The following is a 21,062-nucleotide window of genomic DNA, read 5'->3' as shown; positions in this document are numbered from 1 at the left end:
CTCCCTCAGCCCCACACTGGACTCACTTCCAGCCTTTGTCTTCCCGCCTCCCCTCTGCTCTGGGCTTCCTCCCCCACCTCCCTTGGGTCCCCATTGGTGCCCCAACGCCAAAAAATGGGCCCGAATCCTGAATACCTTGTCTCCAACCTCACGCTGGCCGCCCTGGCCGCACATCACTACCACGGGGCCCTGGCAGCCTCCATGCCTCTGTACAGGCTGTTCCTTCCACCCGGTGCCCTGTCCCCTCTCCCCAACCTATGACATTTTGCCTGCTCTGAAGGACAAACCCGGCATCAGCACCCCTCCGTGCCGCCCGTTCTCCATGAATGAGGCCGCACCATGGCCACCGCTGGACCCAGCCGCCCTGACACTCTTCCATCCCTCCCCCTCCCCCTTGTGTGTGCACACAGGGCCCCACTCAGCCAGTGCACCGGTCCCCAGCTCCCCTAAGTGGCTCACATTCACCCCACCTCCCCACACCTGGCCTTGCCCGAGTGAGGACACCCTGGGCCTCCCCGGCCCCCGTGCTGTCCCTCTCCATGGCTGTTCCACCCTTCCCAACACAGATCCCTCCGTGTCTCTTCACTGCCTGACACCCACTTCCAAAGAAGCCTGGCTGCCTTACGTGGGCAATCCCGGCCCCCCAACCTCCAGCCTGCCCTCTCCCTGTCGCTGACCGGATCCCAGGCTCCACGCGCACGCCTGTCCTAGGCTGTTTTTTCGGCCTAGAACGCCTTCCTCCCCACCGTCCCACCTCGCGCACTCCTGGCCAGCCTTCACCCGCACCGCAGGGCACCTCCAAGGCCCGCGGGGGAGCCTCTTTCCCAGGCGCCCCCACTCTTGTCATTTCCCACCTCACGTGGTTAACCGTGTGCCTGCCCCTCCCCCTCTGGATCTGGTGGGTGCTTGAAGGTGAAGGTCTCCCCATCCTTTCCAGTGCCAAGGGTCTCCTGCCCCTCGTGAGTCACACATGCGTTCTAGCTGGGCTGGCGGCACGGGCATCCACCACCAAGGAGCCTTGTGAGCTGGTCACCCCCTGTCTGTGACCCCTGACCCCACGGTCAGTCTGGAGAGCCAGGGCAGCGCTGTTCCCCTTCTTCCCTGTTGTGTGCCGTCCCTGGCCACGTGGCGCCACAAACAAGCCGGTGCCACACGTTGTTCCGTGTGGCGTTAATACAAACAGAGGATCCTTTTACACCTGAAAACCTGTAATTAAGCTCTCCTGTAAATGCCTGTTGACGAGGATGTGATTACGGCACGAGAGGAAAGCGTGGGAAGGTGGTTGGTTGACGCTGTGCCTTTCACCAAGGTGGCGGTCGGGGAGGAGAGGAGCCCGCCGTGCCCAGGGCTGCCCTCTGGGGTCAGCTGGGGGCAGCGGCGTCCCCAAGATCGGGGGCAAACGGACAGGGGCGTAAGGGCAGGACAGGAGCCCAAGAAGGGGGAGTCGAGGTGGCTCCCACTCCCTGTCTCCCGTTGAGGATGGGGAGACTAAGGCCACGCCAGGGGCAGGGCTGGACTTCGCATCTGATGGCGGGAACCTTCTGGGCGCTGACCGTGTGGATCACCCCGGGGCCACCCCGCACCATCTTGGACTTTACACGCGGCGCCGTGGTGGGGGCTGAGCTCCGCAGCCCGCTGGCCTGCCTCTGAGTCCGGCTCCAGTGAATAATGGCCCCGTGATGCAGGCAGGCCACTCTGGGACCCTATCCTTCGGCTGGAAAAAGCAGCCTTCCACCACATGACTGCCTGTGGTGACATTGGGAAGACAGCCTGGTCCGCAGGACCCCCCTGAACAAGTCTTCCCCACCAGTCTGATTTCTTCCAAAGGGACCCTGGAGGGGCCCTGGGAATGTTTGGTGAGTGAATATATTTGCTGCCCTGTGGCTGGCATGGGGGTCAGAGTGGGGAGCAAATCACATGGGTCTGTGCCCTCACGGAACTTCTAGGTACTGACAGGGTGAGGCCTAACCCCCCAAAAATCGCACTCACACAGTCCAGTTGATGAGGGGAACAAAGGCAAGAGAAATGGAACATAAGTGAACTCTTACAGCTTGCGTGGCCTTCCTCAAGCAACTCAGGGCTGCCTGACTTCCTTAATGTTTTTGTTTTATTGAAGACTAAAGGTAACCGTATCTTAACAGCAGCTGGCCCCTCGAAGTCCTGAAAGCCTTGCTTTCAAATTCTTTAGAGACTTAATGCTACCCCTCACCCCTACTAACTTACTAACTTAAAAGCATATGATCAGTCAGTCCTCACCCCAGTGCAGCTCTTTCTGCCCACGGGTCCTGTCCCCGTGCGTTAATAAAATCGCCTTTGAAAACTGAGAATAAACTAAGGGTTGATGGGGGGGGGGAGGGGGAGGGAGGGGAAAGCGGGTGATGGGCATCGAGGAGGGCACCTGCTGGGATGAGCCCTGGGTGTCGTATGGGAACCAATTTGACAATAAATTTCGTATCAAAAAAAAAAAAAAAGGCCAAATGGGTTAAAGAAAAGCAAACGAATAAATAAATAAAATCACCTTTTGGCACCAAAGACATCTCAAGAATCCTTTCGCAGCTGTCTGCTCAAGAATTCCATCACAGTCACAACAGTGGCCACGTGCCTGTGAAGGGGAATCATGCTGTGACAGTGTATATAACACAGGCTCCACATTGGAAAGAATTCCCTGACTAGGCTCTGAGGCATGAGTAGGACCCAACTAGCCAGGGAAACAAGAGAGGCTGGGGAAGTGGATGGAAGTCTGCCAGGCAAGTGGCAACACGTGCAAAGGCCCTGCGGCTAGAGAGAGGAAAGCCCCCATGAGGCTGCAGCATGGGGAGCTGAGAGGGTGGGCAGCCAGAGGGGAATAAGGAACGGGCAGGACTCAGCACACCTAGGGCCTGCAGATCATGCACAATGGGAAGCATTCAACATTTTAAAAGGAGAGGGTACGCTCGGCTTTGCATTCTGAAGAATCCCTCTAGCTATGATATGGGGACGCTGGAGGAGGTAAGGCTGGATACGAGGAGTCCAGCCTGCAAGCCATCAAGTGATCCAGGTGAGGGACAATGGTCATCTAGGCCAAGATGGTGACGGAGATAAACGAAGAACGGCCTCGGGAGAGGAAGTGGATAGAGTGGCCATGATTGTGGATGGAATATGGAGGGTGAGGAAGGAGGCGGCTCAGGGAGGACCCCCACCTGTGCTGGAGCCCCGAGGCAGAACCTTCACTGAGACAAATGAACAAGCGAACCCGGGATCTGGCCCATGTCTGGGTCTTGCGGTGAGCCGTCACACATCCTTACCTGTCTATATCATAATCTTGTAGGTGAGGAAACTGAGGCCAGGGCAGGACCCGGGCTCTCTGGACCAGCCCGCACCCAGCCCACCTCACGCCAACAGAGCTGGGAAGGCCTCATCCGTGGCAAGAGGTAAACACGTCTGGCCCCTAAGGCACACAGTCCTGGGCTTCTCAGAAGACGGGATGAGTAATTTTGATAATTGAATTTTTGAGTTAGACTTAAAATACAGCCAAGATTGAAGAGGCAATTTGGCAGGGTCGACAGCCCCCAGGCAGGTCTCCCTGCCTCCACGGTGCTGAGAGCTTATTAGCAAGATCACTCTTCCTTCCATCCACAGCCCTTTTATAAGTGCTGTGTCGAGGAATCCAATTGTGGGCCTCCAAGCTCCTCTCTGGTCACCCAGAGACGTGTTGTTGCAGGAAAGAGTGGGAATACTTTGGTTTGGAAGGTAGAAGGGCTGCAATTTTGTTTTTGTTTTTTGTTTGTTTGTTTTTTAATAGATAGCATTCTGGGAAGACAGGATAGTCCAGAGGACAGGATAGAGAACAAGTTGTAACAGGCTCGGGTTCAGATCCTGGCTCCAACACTTACTGAGGGGACGATCTACCCGTTCTCTCATTCATGAAGGGCACAGGGTAGTACAGGTTAATGAGACCATGCATAGCACAGTTACCGCTATGCAGGTGGGCACTGGCCCGGAAAGACCGGGATTACCATCCCGGCTCATGACAGGGAGGTGGACAGGTGAGCCGAGGTGGGGGCGAGGAGACTCCCGGGGGAGCTGGAAGCCCTGTGCCCCTCTCCCCCTCCTTCTCTCTCTGTATATTTAGCCCCTGCAGCTGCTTCTCTGGGAGCGCCTCATCTCACATGGTGATTAATTTCACCAACGGGAAATTGACACATCCTCCTGAATTCAGCTGCTGCAAACATGAACTCTCCAGGGACACGGGAGCTTTCTCCAAGATCCAAATTGTCCTTATTGCAGTTTGTTCTTGGCCTGAGTCCAGTCCAAACAAACCAGGCTGCTCCTGCACCCCGCAGAGGGGCCTTCGCTAGCCCAAGGTTGGGAATATTTTACACGAATCTAAACTGGTGTTGTGCGGGGGAGGGGTGCAAAAATACACTTTGCTTCCGGCTACTGCCTTCCTGGAAAGTTGTGGGTGACTAAGCCAATGGCCAGCTGGATTCCCAGGGCCCCCTCCTCCGTAGGCGGTGCTCCCAGGCATGCCTGGGTCTCCCAGCCAGATGGACCTGGGCTGTAGCAGCATCCAAGTGGAATCCTCTCAACCTTCCAGCTTCTCCACCCTTGCCAACGACCAAGTTCAGTGCCCAAGGGCTATGCAGTAACCATGTGCAAATATACCTACAACTTTCCCTGCAGGTACAGCTGAACCCAGCTCCCGCTTCCACACCTAGCCTAGGTTCTAACCACTCACTATACAGCTTACTCCCCACATCTCCCCCCCCCCCAACACACACACTCGCATTTGGGCACAACCGCCATGGAACTTTAAGTACTGCTTCAAAAATCTGTTTTGAGATCAGCCACTGAGAATCGCTAAGAGTCGCTGATTTTTGGAAAAGGTCTCATTGTTCTGCGAGTTTCAGATTTTGGGGCTCACAACCTTAACCAGGTCTGGGCAGAAGGGGGATGGCTATCTCACGGGCACGGAGACCAGCAGGGGAAGCCAAGCCCCCTGCAGCCACCACCGAAGCACACCAAGAGGCCTCGTGTGCAGATGGGGGCTTCCACTGAGGAATCTGTTCGTGCGGCTTCTGGAGGCAGGAGCTGCTCCATTATTTTCTGCCGGAATCTGCATTTCCACACTCTGGCAAGTATTAAAATAAGGCACATCTGTGCAAGTAGTCCTTATGAAGGAAGCTCAGATGACAGGAACCCAAGCAGAGTGGGTCCCCGCCCCCACCCATTGACCCCTTATCCCCCTTACTTCATGGGAAACAAAGGTCCAGAGGTGGGGAGCCCAGGAGAGGCCGGCTCCCTGACCCCCCGCCCCTGCGCCTCCACTCCCTATACCTGTAGCTCACAGCATCAGTCACCTCAGATCATCCCCGTGGTCCCAGGGGCTGCGGAAGCAGCAGTGAGGACGGTGTGGGGTTTGGCAGGACAGGAAGGATCAGGGCCCAGCTGCACCACTCACAAGCTAAGGGCCTCGGACAAGTCACACGGGGCCAGAGTGGGTCCTGGTAAACCTCCTTAGGGACTTGGGCTCGGAGCTGAGGGTACACCTGTTTCAGGGGGAGCGGCACCCGGGGTCTGATGGTGCCTTCTCTCAACACCTCAGGGTAGAAAAGGGATTCAGGTGTGGGTGGCAGGACTCAAGACGCCTGACAGGAAAGGAACTAAAAACGAGGATCCCATGGACAGGGAAAGAGGCAGAGGGACCGGAGGTTAGGACCTCCAAGAGGTCAGAGAAAGGGACAAGGGAGCGAGCAAGCTGACGGACAGGAAGCGATAGTTCAAGGACAAAGTGTCAGAGTAACTGCAGAAAACAAGTAAACAAGTGTCGCCCAGACACTGAAGCCCCAAGAGTGATGGCCAGAACGGGCACAGAGGGAGACGGAGTCAGGATTCAGAACGCTCCCCACCCAGGCCCAGCGGATGCCCAGGCGGTGGCACAGAGGTGGGTGGGGGGCAGCGAGGCCACAGCTGAGCAGCAAGCGTCCTGGCAGAGCAGGGCCCCTCAGGGCTGCCGGGGCTTCTTCTGCAAAGGGGGCTGAGCCCTACCTTGTGCATTGCTCAGGGAAACCATGACGCTCAGGGCAAAGGCGAAGGCTGAACATGAGGGTCAATGACAAGATTGTAGCAAAGCACCAGGCAATGTTGTGGACAGGGGAATGGAAAGATCACCGTCATCTGGGGGACGCTGCAGTGACAAGTCCCTGCTCCGGGCCTCACCTTTGGATCTTTCCTACCCTGGGAACGCACCAGCTCTGGGGGACAGCTCTAGGATGTGACCATGTACTGCCCAGCGTAGGCCAGATACAGGCACCAGTGCCCTGGCCACGCCGCATGGCATCGTTCATCCCTGGACACCTAAGTGACCTGGACAGAGAGCCTGTGAGGTATCTGAGGGCCGGGCCACTGCCGAGACCCTGGCCTGTCCCTGTGTGGAGTTGAGGGCCTGAGCTCTGGGGCTCTACACGCAATAACCGAATCACCAAGTTGAAACGAATCACTCACTGAGGATCTTCAAACCGCAGGCTGGGCTGAGCACTCGGCAAATCCATGGTGGACACGAAGCCCACTGCCGTGCACAGACACGAGGCCGCAGCTCGGGGTGGGTGCGTGGGGGGGGGGGGGGGGGCACACCCAGCGCCCGGAAGCTCGAGGCCCGTGAAAAGCCTCATTACTGAGCATCTGAACGCTGTTTGATAACAGCCCTTCAACCAGCTTTAGGATAGAAAACATAAAGGGAAAAGTAGATTTCCTTCAGCCAGACAGTCCTTTGGTTTCCCCCTCAATAAATAGAAACCCCACTTGTAACAAAGACACAGCGTGAGCTCGGTGGGAACCACAGGCTTTATTGGCTTCAAGTTCTCCTCACGAGCCTGGTCGGCCGGGACTGGATGTTCCTGGGTGGGCACCCCCGGGCCTGAGCTAGGAAAAGGGAGGGAGAAAAGGAGAATTTTAGGTCCAGTGGAGGGTTTCTGAAGTTAAGATCCCTGACAGAGTTAAAGGCAAAATTGTTATTGTGAAACTACTTTCAAAGACATGCTGTTTGATCAGTAAATACTTATAGAACCAAATGGCAGTGAGATCACACTGTATTCATTCATTCATTCATTCACTCAAGAAACGTTTATCAAACACCGACTATGTGCCAGGCACTGTTTGTGGTATTCGTCCCTCGTAAAAACAGCACACAAACTTAATGATTAGAACAACCGCTGAAACCATGCCACGCTAAAACGAAACTTTTTATGTGCCACTGGCAGAAAAATAGAATCGTGGAGGACGTGTGTCCCAGTTCCACCTTCAACTTCATTTTTCCAAAGTAATTTCCTGCCCTGCACCCACTCCCCATGCCCCAAATGGGCTTTCAGTAACAGAACTCAAAGGGGCATTACCTCCAGGTTTCCTCGGGCCTTCCGGAGGATTTTGTGGGTTACGACCACTGAGGAGAAAGAAAGAACAGGGATCGTTAGACACAGATGCCCAGGAAGACAGCGTAAAAGCCAGCTGCAGGGAGGAGGCTCCTGAACCCCAAATGGGTCAGACAGACACGTGGACAGGCCGAGGCATCCAGACCCAGAGAGGGGTGTGGGAGGCTCCATCTGCCCCATCACACGGCCCAAGACCAAAGAATCCGTGGGGTACCAGAGACACCCCTTCACGTTCATGCTAGGCCACAACCTCACAGCGATACCGGCCCATGTTTTAGGTAACAAAACCAAGGCTCCAGAAGGCTGGCGGGCGCCCAGGCACCCCAAAGCCTCACCTCTATGGGTCTGGGGGCCAATGGTGCAGGGCAGGGGAGAGCCCTGTGACTGACTAGCCCCCACATGCTGTGGTTTCTCTGGGAAGGGGGTGTGCCCGCCTCCAAGCAAACCCGTGTGCCAAGGCCCAAGGCAAGGGTCACGGGCAGTTCTGCAAAGTCAATTTTTACCCTTAGGGCGGGCTTCCCATCAGCCGAGGGAAAGCATGAACTCTGGGCACTTTTCCTCCTTGGACTCCCTTCAGCAGGTACAGGAACCCGACGAGGTTCCCCGGGTAGGACGATTTCAGAGGTCCCGCCGACCGGACGCTCTCAGCTGCATGCAGGCAGATCGTCAGTGTGTCAGAACCCCAGGGAGGAAGGGGGGTGCAGCCAAATGTACAGGAAGGCCGCTTCCTCCCTCAATCCTTTTCTTGTCCAGCACAAACACCGGCAGCAAGGGGAATGCCGCCACGGAAGAGACTTCTGCCTTGATTGGGGTCCTTTCTAAACAGGCCTTGGCAAGGGTCACAGATTCCATTTACTCCCCGCAGGAGACAGAACCAAGGCTTCTGGAATTAGGGCTTTGGCCAATGGTGCCCAAGGATGAAACAGACTCCCCATCAACACACATACAGCCCAACTCCCCAGCGTCTCCTTCAGAACAGGAGCCATGTGGTGGCCTGGGGAAAATATTTATTTCTTGCCTTACAAAAAAATTTCCATCTGGGGGTAACAAAGTCTGTTTGCAATCTGTGTCGCTGGGGGGGTGGGGGTGGCGGAAGGAGATAACCGGCGTGGGCTTCGTTTTTAACCGGCCGACGTCGATTTCAGAGGTGTCCACTGTCTCTCTGTGCCCTCCCCCACCCCCAGGCTGCAGACCCCTCGACCCGGGTCCGGGCTCTGCTTTAGGAGGGTCCCAAATCCCTGGAAAGCAAGCGCAAATCTGTGTGCATCTGGATGTGTGCGTTTTTCTGCAGCGAGAACTCACAGCTCTCCTGAGACCGGCCAAGGGGGCCTGTGACCCAGAAAAGATTCAGCCTCCCAGGTGTGGAGGTTAAACATCACACCGGAAGGGTACCGGAGTCCCAAAGCGCCACGCTCCCGGCGAGGAGCCAGGGCTCACCCGCCCCCAGCTGCAGGGGCCTCACGTCTGAACCGTACCGCTCACCTTGCAGAGCCCAAAATCCCTGCTGCAAGGAGCAGCCTGGGAAGACAGCGCAGTGACGAGCTCGTCCAAGCCCAGGCTTGCCCGGGGCTGAGGTGCAACTCGAACCCACGACTCTCCCACTCAGTACGGGGCTCTTCCCGCCTCACTGCTGGCAGGGAAGACACCGACCCGGGGGTCTAGCTCGCGAACTGTGACCTCAGCGAATACCCCCGACCCTGCGCAGCAGGCTCTCCTGCGTCAGAGGCCGTGAGGGAAGTGACACTTGTCCCTCCTCTCCCCTGCACGCTCCGGGACATGTGTCCGGCTTCTCTCCGGCACTGACCAGCCCCGAGCCCTGGTTCTCCCCAGTCACCAGGTGAGGGCAGGCAGGGGAGGGGACACTACGTCGACCTCCGCTTGGCCCCTCAGAGCCAGAAGCAGCCCCGTGAGGCTGGCAGGGTTGGGGAAACGTCCAAGGACCCGACTCACTGGGATGAGGCACACAGCCCGGCCGGAGTCAGCTGCCTGCTGTGCGACCTTGGGCAACCCCTCACCCAGCTCTGAGCCGATCCCCGCTCAGGGCCAGGCCCTGCAGACACGGAGGTGGGTGATGCCATTTCAGCAGGGGAGGTGGTGTGAGACATTTGTGATTTTTTTGTATGAATGGTCTGCCACCTGCACACCCGGAATTCAGTCCGAGCCAACAGGAAAAGAAGAGGCAGAGAACTAGGGTCTGCTGAGCACCTGCTTTGTTCCCAGAGTACGATAAAGTTCAGGTATTATTACCATCCCACTTTACAGATAGGAAAACTGAGGTGCTTTTTACAAAGTCGTGATTAGAACCCAGGCCTGTCTGGTCAATCTGAGTCCTTTGGAATTACCGTGTCCCGTTAGAAATGAGGAATCAGACGCTCGGGGAGTCATTTAGTCCCGGCGACACAGGATGGCACTCATTAATGGCTGCATGTCACTGAGGCAGGACCCCGAGGCTGGGTTCTGTCCTCTGGATCTACCACAGGAACTTACACCTTTGAACCTACTGCCCGCTTCCAAAACTTCCTCAGCAGCAAGTGCCCCGTGACCCTTCGGGGCTGCCCAGGAGGTGCTAACGCAGAGTCCTAACTGTCCCGGACTTGTCCCGTTCTCCTGCTGCCCTGGGGGTCGGACCCAAATGCTCCACAGCCGCCTCACACGTGGCCACGACTGGCAGTGTCCCCCACAGGCCCCGCCAGGGCTCCTTTTCTCTGAGTGACACGAACGTCTTCACTATCTGCCCACCATCCCCTCCCCCCCACAGCCCCGCCCCAGCCCTGCTGTCGTGGGCGGGGGGGGGGGGGGGGGGTGGGCGGGGGGACTACCACAGCCCCCACAGAGGTCTCTGCCTCCTGGCCCCTCCGCGCTCGGCCACAAGGACCTTCTAAGACATGATGAACACCAACAGCCCCTGGAGTCCACCCACAGGCCCCTTGGGACCTGGTCCCTATTTATCTCTTTCACGCGGTCTCTCAGGGCAAATCCCCTCGCACCTCCTGTGTTCCCGAATACTTAGTTCCCACCCTCGAGGCCACCTGCCACAACCCTGTCCCTAGCCCTTCTGTAACTCCTACTCAAGACCCAGTGAGTCCAGAGCCTCGAAGCACCGAGGCTGCGGGGGAGGCACCCAGCAAGCTGCCTTGCCCGGCAGCTAACTTCCGTGTCCCCCTCATCAGGCCAGAGCCCTGTGCTGGCAGGAACGGTGCCATTCACCTCCGTCCCCAGAGCCCGGCACGGGGGCACGAGCAGGACGTTAGCGCTTGCTCCTCGACCGCGTCTCTTTCTTCCGCAGTTCGAACTCTGCCAGTCTCACGGAGTCCGTGTTCAGAAGGTCCCAGGGGGTGGCTAAGGAGAACCCCCACCCGACCACAATCTAGGTTCTGTGCTTCTCAGAAATGCCACAGAAACGTTGGCCTTTGGTGAGCGAGCAGCACGGGGCAGACGGACACCTCCGGAGGGAAGGTCCACGGTGGGCGGCCCTCCCACAACAGGGAGGGTGACAGGCAGACCGTGAGGCCGGCCAGGGCTGTGACAGACACGAGGGGCGCCCCAGGGCTGCGGGTTCCCACGATCTCTGAAGCTCCTGGATCGGACGAGGACGGACGTTACAAATGTCATTTAGCCTCTCTGAGCCTGAGTTTGTGGATCTGCCTTGGGAAGCAGGCCTCACAGCCATCCCCTCCCCTGGATCCGCGTGGTGCGGCCGAGGCCCTCCTCCTCGCCTGCCCGGACCAGGGGAGCCGCGGTGACAGGTCCCTGCCCTACCCTGCGTGCCAGCCGCCCTGGGCCTGCCCTCTAAGGCTTTCACGCCGCAGTCCTGGTCCCAGCGGCCCCTCCAGCCTTGACCTGCCCCTCACAGTCCTGCTCCAGCCACGCGAGCTGCTGTAGGTTTCTCACATATGCTTCTTGCCCCTCTGCACCGCTCCATCTGACCAACACCTGCTCCTTCTGGCAGACTCAGCTCAGGCGTCACTCTGTCCAAGAAGCCCACCTTCCAGGACAGAAGGACGCCCTCCCCCACTCCCCTCTCAGGGTTCCCTAACACCCTACCCCACACACCTGTGTCCCCACCGAGATGACTGTCCCTGGCACCACGTGGCCTCGCCACTGAGGTCTGTTAAGTGCATTTATTTGTCTGTGCGGGTCACAAAGGACGAAGTATGAAAGGAAACCCATAAATAGGAGGCATGAGGACACATGATCTGGGCTCCAAAGTAGGTGTCCGGGACTGGGGCTTTTTGTCCTCGGAGGCACAAAGTGGCTGGACGTGGCGGCCCGCCCCCCACCGCTCACTTACACTGGTCAAAGATGACTTTTTCCTGGCGCTTGCTCAGCTGCAAAAGCTTCACAGAGTTCTGCAACTTTTTTTCTTGTTCAAACAGCTTTTTGTGTAGTCTGGTGATCTCTGCCTTCATTTCTCCAGCCTCAGGAGAAAAGGAATTAGAAAAATGAACGAAGAGTACAAAACAGTGTATCACACAGGAGAGAATTAAAAGACACACAAAAAGAGGCGCGACCTTCCTGACGATGCTAGTTGAGGGAAAACTAGAAGCCATGTTCTGCTGGTCAGATGGGCCAAGTCCAGGGACAGCCGGGGTGTGGGGCAGGCACTCTCGTGGCCGCAGGCGCGGCCCGGGGGGGAATGCCCTGGCAAGATTTACCAAACCGTAAGACGCACTCGACCTGCTGACCCAGCAATTCTATACTTGGGCATCTGCCCCAGTAAGTAACCACACAAGCACAGGAAGACGCCTACGTCCCAGGAGGTTCATCTCCGCGCTCTTCATCGCAGGAGCCAGTGAACAACCTGCTTTGTTCCAGCAGGGGTCTGGATGAGTAAATCGCGGGTCTTACAGACAATGGCATAACCGGGCGGCTGCTAAAAACGATGTCGCGGAACTCTATTTATTGACGTCGAAAGATGATCACAATTAGTGACAAAAAGAGCCCAGAACAGCTATTGTATGTCAGGCATTCCTGTTTCAGAAAACCGCATACATCTATCTATATCCGTACATGCGTATACGGAGATGTCTAAAAAACTGATGACGAAGAGACGTCGTCAAAATGATTAACGGTGATTTAGCTCTGAGGGATGTGATTTAGAAGTTTTATTTTTCATTTTTTAAAATGTATCAGAATTGTGTGAGGTTCTGTTATGGTTTTTTACAAAAACTATACAGCAAATTTTTTGATGGTACAAAAAAGAGAACGTAAAAGCATTATGAGGAGAGTTTAATCCTTCGGACAGCTTCCATCTTTTAGAGGGGTGGGGAGAGTGCATGGGTAGCCAGAGTCCCCAGCTCTCCCGTGGAATGTGGACACCCGGGGGGCTCTCTCCACCGTCTCCAGGGAACTAGCTCACAGAGGTGAGGACCCTCCTCTCTCATAAGCCCCCCCACCACAGGCTACCCTCTGCTTCCGTGAAACACCTCTGCTCCCGAGAGGGCAGATGTTGGGCGGTCAGCTTACAAGGAACCACTTTACTTTGTTCCCAAACTTGTCTATAAGGCAATTGTACTTGCAATCGGTTACAGGATTTAATTAAGTATTAGTAAACCCATGAAATACATGCATGAGAACAGAGAACTATGAAAACATATGCCTCAGAAAAGACGTGATAAAGGCAAGTCACTGAAAACCACGTTTCTGGCAAATTAGGTGTGTGGGGGGTGGGGGGGATCAACTCTGGAAGACGTGGGGGGATCAACTCTGGAAGACGTGGGAGGATCGGAGTCTAGAAGAATTCTATATTCGAGTTGCCTTACAAGTGTCTGCGTTTTCTTCTTCATCTTAAAAAACAGAAACTGGAAGTGGCAGACATCCATTATGGATGTAGTTTATGAAAGAAGGAAGATGTGAAACCCTAATCAGCAGGCCCGTATTCAAAGAAAAGGCCCCGGCCCTACATCAAAAGAATGCCAAATGAATGTACGTTGAACTGTTTTCAGTTAAATTACAGTGTTTAAGGTATGTATCATCTCTTGATTCCCTGCTTTAACCTACTTTCAAGATTCACCAATTGTGTCAGCTACAAGACTGTCAACGGTTCTTCCACAACAGACCTGAACTTAAACCTTCGGTTTTCTCTGATTCTCTTCCTCATGCTAAGAGCCCACAAAGATTTGTGTTCAAGTCATGGCTTCCTAGACCACACAACCTGGATAACCCCTGACCCATCCATCTAGAGTGAGACGCAAAGGAGATACACCTGCAGACAATGATTTATTTCCTCACCCCTGCCTGGCTAACCTCTAGTCCTCTTCCGAAAGTCACCTTGGGCAACACCTCCTCCAGGAAGCTTTCCTGGAGACTCCTCCCCACCCGGAGTCTAGGTTGGTTAGCGCTCCTTCGGGCACCCACTATGCCCAGCGCTCCCTCTATCACTGCCCATTTCATGTGGAACCGTAACTGGTCATCTACTTGTTTGCTGCTTCACCCAAGACCCCATTCTTCCCTCTGACCACCAGCACCTGGCACACAGTAGGTGCTGCGAGACCCTTTGCCACCTGGTGGGTTAATTTTCACCTGCTCTCCCCAAACACCTTATTTTTTTTAGAGAGAGAGAGCAAGCAGGGGAGAGGGGCAGAGGGGGAGAGAGAGAATCCTAAGCAGGCTCCACCACGCTCAGTGCAGAGCCGACAGGGCTCAATCCCATGACCCTGGGGTCGTGACCCTGAGCCGAAATCAGGGGTCGGATGCTCAACCGACTGAGCCACCCTGGCGCCCTGCACCTTATACATATTCTATCCAGCCTTTAAAACGAGCAATTTTAATTGTGTCTGTCTGCTGCTCCACTGAACTAAAATCTTCATTTTTACAGGATGAATTCACCACGGTAAACACAACAGGGCTCGACCCGGCTTGGTCACTTCCAGCTGTGATGATGACCAAGCAAGAAGTTTCAATTCCTCCTTCTGGAAGGTGGCAATAATAATACCTAGCTCTGGAGGCTCCCGGGAGGGATGGAAGGAGGTGCTGAGTGCATAGCAGGGTGCCCGACACCTGGGAGAGTTCAAGAGACCAACTCCCCCTCAGGGCCACAGAGCCCAGCTCAGGGCTGGGCCCCACGCCCCTCCCAGCACGAGTAGGCGGCCTGACTCCTGGAGCTGGCTTTGGTAGTGGTTGGTTTTTTTCTTTTTTGTAATGAAAAATCTTAAACATTTACAAACGTCCTGGAACGGGAAAATGAACCGCCAGGCACCCACCCAGCTTCGGCCATTATCAACTCACGGCCAAACCCCTTACGTCTCCGTCCCTGCCCATCTGCACCCTACAACTATTTTTAAATTCAATCCCAGGAGCTAATTACATTTCACAGCCATACAGTTGTTTGGTATATAGGTCTAGAAAAAAAAAATCTATAAAAAGAAAAACACAACATCATCACTACATCTCAAATAATGACAGAAATTGCCTAGTATCACCACATGTCAGGAGACACATTTCCCTGAGTGCATCGTAATCTTTTTGAACAACTGGTCTGATTCCCCAGCATCCAAATAAACCCCATGTTTAGCACGTGACTGTACGTCTCTTAAGTTCCTTTTAATCCAGTGGTTCCCAGGGCTACCAAGACGACCTGTAAAAGCAGACCTTCTGAGTCAGCAGGTTTGGGGTGAGGCCCCAAATTTCCCTTTCCAACAAGTTTTCAGACGACACTGATGCTGCGTCCAGGGGGCCGTATTTTGAGAACCGCCATAAATCTGTTTTACTCCCTCTTTCCCCTCTTCTTCCCTACGATGAAAAGATGTCCGAGGCTCATAGTGTATGCTTCCGGCCCCAGACCTAGAATCAAGCCATTTCTCCAGGGAGTCCTCGTTCCCGTGAGTGGAGAAAGGTACTTAGAAACCATAATTCGGCGCTTGAGGTACTCACTGGTACTGGATTGGACATTTTTAAAACCTAAGTGTAAATGTTTTTAATCGGAAACCCATGAGTTCATGCTGATATTTTCAAATCAAGGATGGCAGGATTTTTATTTCTTTGATTTTTTTAAAATTTATCTCTCTTCCCTGACAGTAAAAATCTTAATAAATTAGCTATTTGTTTGGTCCTCTAATAGAAATATGACAGTCAGCACCAATATCATTATTAACAATATCACTAGAAACAATCAAAAATGGTTTTTGCAGGTCCTTTTTAACCTCCGAGTAGTTCCATTAGGGATGCAGTCAAATTACCGTGTTCTAGGCTTGAAATGTTTCCTCTTTGCATGGGTAACGCCTTCAACGATGTGTATGGGAAGGTCTGTTTCATTTTGCTATGAATTTTAAGAGACTGCTTTTATTCTCATTTTGATTTATTTTTAATTAAAACATTTACATAGTTTCAATGTCAAACCTGGCGAAACAAGGTCCATTCGGGAGAGAAATCTATGTTGTACGCCCGTCCTTCCAACCTCTTCCTTCCCACCCCCCCAGGTAGCCTGTTTTCTTGTGATCGTTTATTGTTCCAGCTAATCAAAAATTTTCTAAACAAGTAGGTGTATATGTTCGTATCTCTCCTCACAACTTTCTTAGATAAACAGATGAGTAGGATACACACTTTCCAGACTAGCCCTCGGGATGGCAGGGGGGTGGTATAGTACATGCAAAAGGCAAATTAATGACAGAGACAACCTTAGGTCATAAAAAAAAAAAAAACAAAACCATTGGGGTTGCTGGCGACAACTTGGAAATCTGCTTTACACACATTTCACACTGAGAAAAAGGCACCGTATGAAACACAGGCAGGGGCAGAAAAGTGGCTCGAGGCAATTTAACACCACACAGGGGGTCTGTTTCCACGAGCCATCGTATTGGAGTGTCTCTAAGGTCCTTTTTCTGGCTCTCCAATTCTATGATGCTAAAGTGAGCATAATCAATTATACGGCAAACGTCTGGAAAGAAGGGTGAGTCATCACAAGCACTGGCCAGTCGCCGGACTAGCTGGCCGGTGGGAGAGATCAACGTGTCTACAATTTATATTTATACACACACGTGAAATAAGAAGTGCGTTCCGTCTACTTAACAGACATTACTGTGTACTGAGGACAAAAACACTGCGCTGGGTTCCGTTCGGACACACCGTGCTTTATAAATCATACGCGCAAGTGCTAGGCTGCTAACATGAGAGAAAAACTATTCATTCAAACATATGAAAACAGCCATGGCCCCTCCTGGAAAACAGAGGAAACAGACATTAACTCTAACAACAAATATATAGTTTAATCAGGGCTGTGATGAAACAGAAGAGGATGCTACAACTGAGCAATCGGGGAGCCCTCTCTGACCTTGAGGTAACATTTTAAGCTGAGACCTGAGAGGTGAGAAGAAGCCAGCCAGCGAGTGGGAGCCGGTGGGCCGGGGTGGGGGGAGGCGGGCAGTCAGAGCATCTGTGCTATCAGGCCTACGACGGGAAGAGCTTGGTGGGTGAGCAGAAAACAAAGGCCAACATGGGTCTGGAGCCCAGCGGGCCCTCTCCCTCTCCATGGCCCCCGCCCCCGCGAGAAATGGCCTGCGAAATGACCAGTTACCTACTCCGCCAAGCTTCGTGCACCCACACTTCCTCCCCAGGATCCTGAGAGGGAAGCCTCAGGAGGGGCTCATGAGACCCTTCGGAGCAGAGAGCTGCTTCGCCGCTGCTCCCCTGCCATGACGGGGGGGGGGGGGGGGGGGGAGGACCCGAGCACCGTCAGAACTTGTAATGAGGGCAAGTACCGGCGTGGAACTCAAATCCCCTCTGCCTGCCTGCTGGCCTCTGGCACAAAGTCACAGGTCAGGTAACTGAAGGGGAGCGAATCTGTCAGACCGCCAAGCACAGTTCTGACTCTGCGTCATCTGCGGGCCCTTCCTTCCAGGGACGCTTCTCTCATGACCAGAGTGGCTGTTCGACCTGCTTCCCGCGGACTAAACCCCAGGGAGCGTCTGCTCTGCCGGACGCCCGGTCTGTGCCGTGAAAGATGGGGGTGAGGGCGGTGGTGGGAGCAACGGTTCTTAACTCAGTCACGTTCAAGTTACTGCAAAGTCAAGCTTTCAAGGGAAGTTTCAGTGGTTTCACGATAAATGATTTTCATTGGTTAAAAAAAAACAAACAAACCAAAAACCTTTCTTAGTAGCAGAAGAGACTAGAGCAAGACCCACTAAAATATGATGCCAGAAGCATCAGACGGTCCGGAGAAAGGCACCTAAAATGAAAGAGATTTAGAGTGGAAGGGAATGAGCTAGTCTATGAGGACAAACTAGGACTTAAAACCTGTACAATAAAAGCGTATCTTTTGGATTCTGATACTTGTGCCTTCAAAACCAGCTCTGTACCCTTGGTCGGGCCTCTCTCCTGCAGTCTCAGCTTCCTGTACAAGATGCAGACAGGATTTCCCTCAACAAAGACGTACCAGGAGTGGGCCCGCGGTCAGTCAGGAGCACAGGCCGGCCCAGCAGAGGCGCTGGGGGAGCAGGTAAGAACACGCCTGAAGCAGCCGGCACGGCACCTGGCGTGTCACTCTTGACAAACAAGGCACCTTCCCCTCCCTCTGACTGTTCCCCAAACTGAGAGCACATCTGCCGCGAGCAAGGCTGTGTCCCCTCCTACCTGTTCACCCTGAAGCGAGCACTGGTCATTTGTGGGGAGCGAGACCCTCCAGAAGAGCGTCAGTAACCTCGCGGCCTCTTCGAGGATCAGCTTGGCTGTGCCCACGCCGGTGACAAACCCGCCCGGGGGCGCCGAGTGTGGACCCTGCGTGAGGGGGAGGGGCGGGGGATGAGAAGGGTGTTACAGGCAGTCTTGAAAAGGATTATGGACAAGCCGGCTTTAACGGGCAGCGTAAATCTCCAGGCCACGGGGTTTGTATCCACACGCTGAGCGAGGGCCTGGGGCCAGACGACACCAATTTATTGTTCTTCAAGACTGGTGAATTATAGATTACGAGAGAATTTCGGAGGTGATTTCAGCCCAATCAATAACCACGACTAATAACCATCTGCGTTAACCGTATTTACTAGGCCACGAAGAGGGTCCGCGGGAGGGCGGTTCGCGTGGCTCGGCACCATGGAGCCTCTCCAGAAGGCACAGGGTGCCGAGGGCAAGTGACGGGATGGGAACGTTCCCGTCTCCAGCAGCCCCTGCGACACGGCCGTGTGCACACTGCCAATACCCAGTCGGGGCCGGCAAAGTCTCCCTCACCCTCTGCTGGCAGGGGCAAAGCCTACCTGGCGGGTGTCAAGGGCACGAGAAAGCAAAGAACACGAGTCAGAGAAGGGAAAAGACAATAAAGTTCAAGAAGAAAAGAAGTTAAAAGAGCACTGTGTTCACAAGTAATAAAACCAGTACAAGATAAAACGGCCTACTGTTTTTAGCTACTGAGTTGGCAAAAACAAAACAAAACAAAACAAAACAACAACCCACTTACAAATCAAATCATGCAACAAAGACGCACGCGTAGTGGGTAGGATACTCTCACTTGTAAACGGGGATACGAGTGCTACTTCTGGAAAGTAATGTATCAACGGTGATCAGCAAGGGCTCTAAAGGGTTCACAACCCCTAAAGGGTTTAAAAGGATGTGCGCCACACCTTAACCAGGCGAAAGAGTACATAAACGGTGGTACATCCACGTGTTGGCTTCTTTGTCAGCCAAGAGTCAAGTTCTAGAAAAATATTGAATGGGACAGGAAAATTGTTAGTATGTTAGCTGAGAGGCAAACCATGAAATTCATAGAAGTAGGAGTCAGTTTTTTTTTTTTTTAACATTTATTTATTTTTGAGACAGAGACAGAGCATGAATGGGGAAGGGTCAGAGAGAGAGGGAGACACAGAATCTGAAACAGGCTGCAGGTTCTGAGCGATCAGCACAGAGCCCAACGCGGGGCTTAAACTCACGGACCGTGAGATCATGACCTGAGCCGAAGTCGGACGCTTAACCGACCAAGCCACCCAGGCGCCCCAGTAGGAGTCAGTTTTACTGAACTTCATGAATGAGCTGAAAGCGTGTGTGTGTGTGTGTGTGTACCAAAATTTTTAGCGGAGTGCTATGTGACGTTTTTACACTTTTCTACAGTTTCTAACCTTTTGTACACCAAAGATGATCAGAAAAGAACAATAATCTTACTAGTATTTACTACGTTCAACACCCATTCACCATGTGCCTGCACACTGCACACCAGGCCCTGTGCTAGGTAGTAAATACACGATAATGAGCAAAAGAAATACTATCCCTGCTCTCCTGAAGCTTATTACCTAGTGAAATATAAAATACGGAATTGACTCCTACAATATAATAAAACAAAACAAAACAAAACGGCAAATCAGGTATCGGGAAGCACGGGGCCTCAGTAAGGACCTGAGAACAGGGACCAGAAGATGTGACCCGTGGAAGCTGGGCGGTTGGGGGTCCGGCCGGGGAGGAAAAGAGAATCTGACCCCCGAGCCTTGGAGGAAGTGAATGAATAACTTTATGCCAAGCACCTGGCACGAGGTTCTTCAACAAGAGGTAACTTTACAGTGAGGAGGGTTCCGGGAGGACGAGGCAGGAAGGAGTGACCCCAGCGAAGAGACCTCACTAACACAGGTGACAAGCCACAACAAGTGCCCCCCACAGGACAGCCGCCCGGACCGGACCTGAGCTCTGAGCTTTGGCGGGCTACGTTTCCCGGACCCTCTTCCCAGGGCCTTCCCGAGAAGCTGTGCACCCTCGCCGTCATAGGGCCCTCAGGCGGCCCCTGGGCGTGTTGCTCTCAGTGAGTACCTCCTGGCCTCCAGCCGTCCGTCAGCTCACCTTTGTCTCCAGCTCCAGACCTGCAGGGTGGGGAGCCTCTTGGATCTGAAGGGCCATCTCGGCAAGGAGCTTCTGGCCCTGGCCAATCTGCTGGCACAGGGCCTCGAAGTCCCCAGTCAGGCCCAGGACGTGGCAGCCGCTGTCGTCGGCCCACAGGCGGTGGCCAGGGACCAGGTGGGACGCGCACGGCGTGCCGGTGACCGAAGTGCCACTGCCGCAGGAGAGGGAGTCCGTGTCATTTCCGGACAGCGGCGGAGTCTCCGAAGCTACAACATGAGAGGGAAGATGTGAGATCTATTTGGGCCGGTATCCTGTGTTCACCAACGCTGAAGCCAGGCGGGAGGACGAAGAGAGGCCTTCAGACCCCAAGGCCACGAGGCACCGTGCCAAGGGGAGGCCTGGCTCTGGGGCCTCTGTCTGTGGATTACCCCACGCTGGGCTTATTCGTCTCACGGGACAAGCTCGATTCAATTCAGCCAACACTTCTCAGGCACCCAGTCTGCAGAGACCCCTGATCTGCACAGATGAATCAGGCCAGTGTCTGCACTCCAGGAGCCCGTGGTCTAATCAGACACCATGCGGGAGGTGTAACAGCACGATGACAGAGAGCCAGAGCGCAGAGGGGAAAATAATCAATTCTCTGTGTGGGAAGGGAGATCAGGAAAGGCTTCCTAGGAGAAGCAACAAGTGAGCGGGCTTCCACACGAAGCAAGATTACACTAAACAGAGGTAAAGCCTGTGCTCTTTACCTTTGGATCAATACAAGTCTAGACGAATAGCTCTGACTGGGGGCCTCCAGAAAGGCATGTCACAGACCAGTCTGCACTCAGGATGAGTCTCAGGGAGGGAACGGGGCTTGCACTGGCAGAGAATGGGACAAGGGTAGTCTGGAAAAGGAGGAGCCACACC

The 21,062-nt window shown here is 54.1% G+C and overlaps 1 protein-coding gene across 4 annotated transcripts in view; it reads right to left on the bottom strand.

Annotated features, from left to right (window-relative positions):
• Positions 1 to 3,766: 3,766 nt before the first annotated feature.
• The window catches only part of CDK5RAP2 (CDK5 regulatory subunit associated protein 2), a 173,538-nt gene continuing 156,242 nt past the window's right edge, over positions 3,767 to 21,062 (bottom strand). For all 4 annotated transcript variants that reach the window (XM_027034963.2, XM_053204708.1, XM_053204709.1 and 1 more), the window contains 5 exons: positions 20,154 to 20,419; positions 17,973 to 18,116; positions 11,698 to 11,824; positions 7,371 to 7,417; positions 3,767 to 6,900 (listed from right to left, as the gene is read on the bottom strand). In XM_027034963.2, coding sequence (XP_026890764.1) covers positions 6,844 to 6,900; positions 7,371 to 7,417; positions 11,698 to 11,824; positions 17,973 to 18,116; positions 20,154 to 20,419 — 641 coding nt within the window. In that variant the 3' untranslated portion in view covers positions 3,767 to 6,843. The remainder of the gene's footprint in view (positions 6,901 to 7,370; positions 7,418 to 11,697; positions 11,825 to 17,972; positions 18,117 to 20,153; positions 20,420 to 21,062) is intronic.

This window comes from Acinonyx jubatus, chromosome D4 (assembly GCF_027475565.1).
Source record: "Acinonyx jubatus isolate Ajub_Pintada_27869175 chromosome D4, VMU_Ajub_asm_v1.0, whole genome shotgun sequence".
Taxonomy (NCBI): Eukaryota; Metazoa; Chordata; class Mammalia; order Carnivora; family Felidae; genus Acinonyx; species Acinonyx jubatus.
Note: the sequence above shows the minus strand (reverse complement) of the source record. Positions and strands in the feature narration are given on the sequence as shown.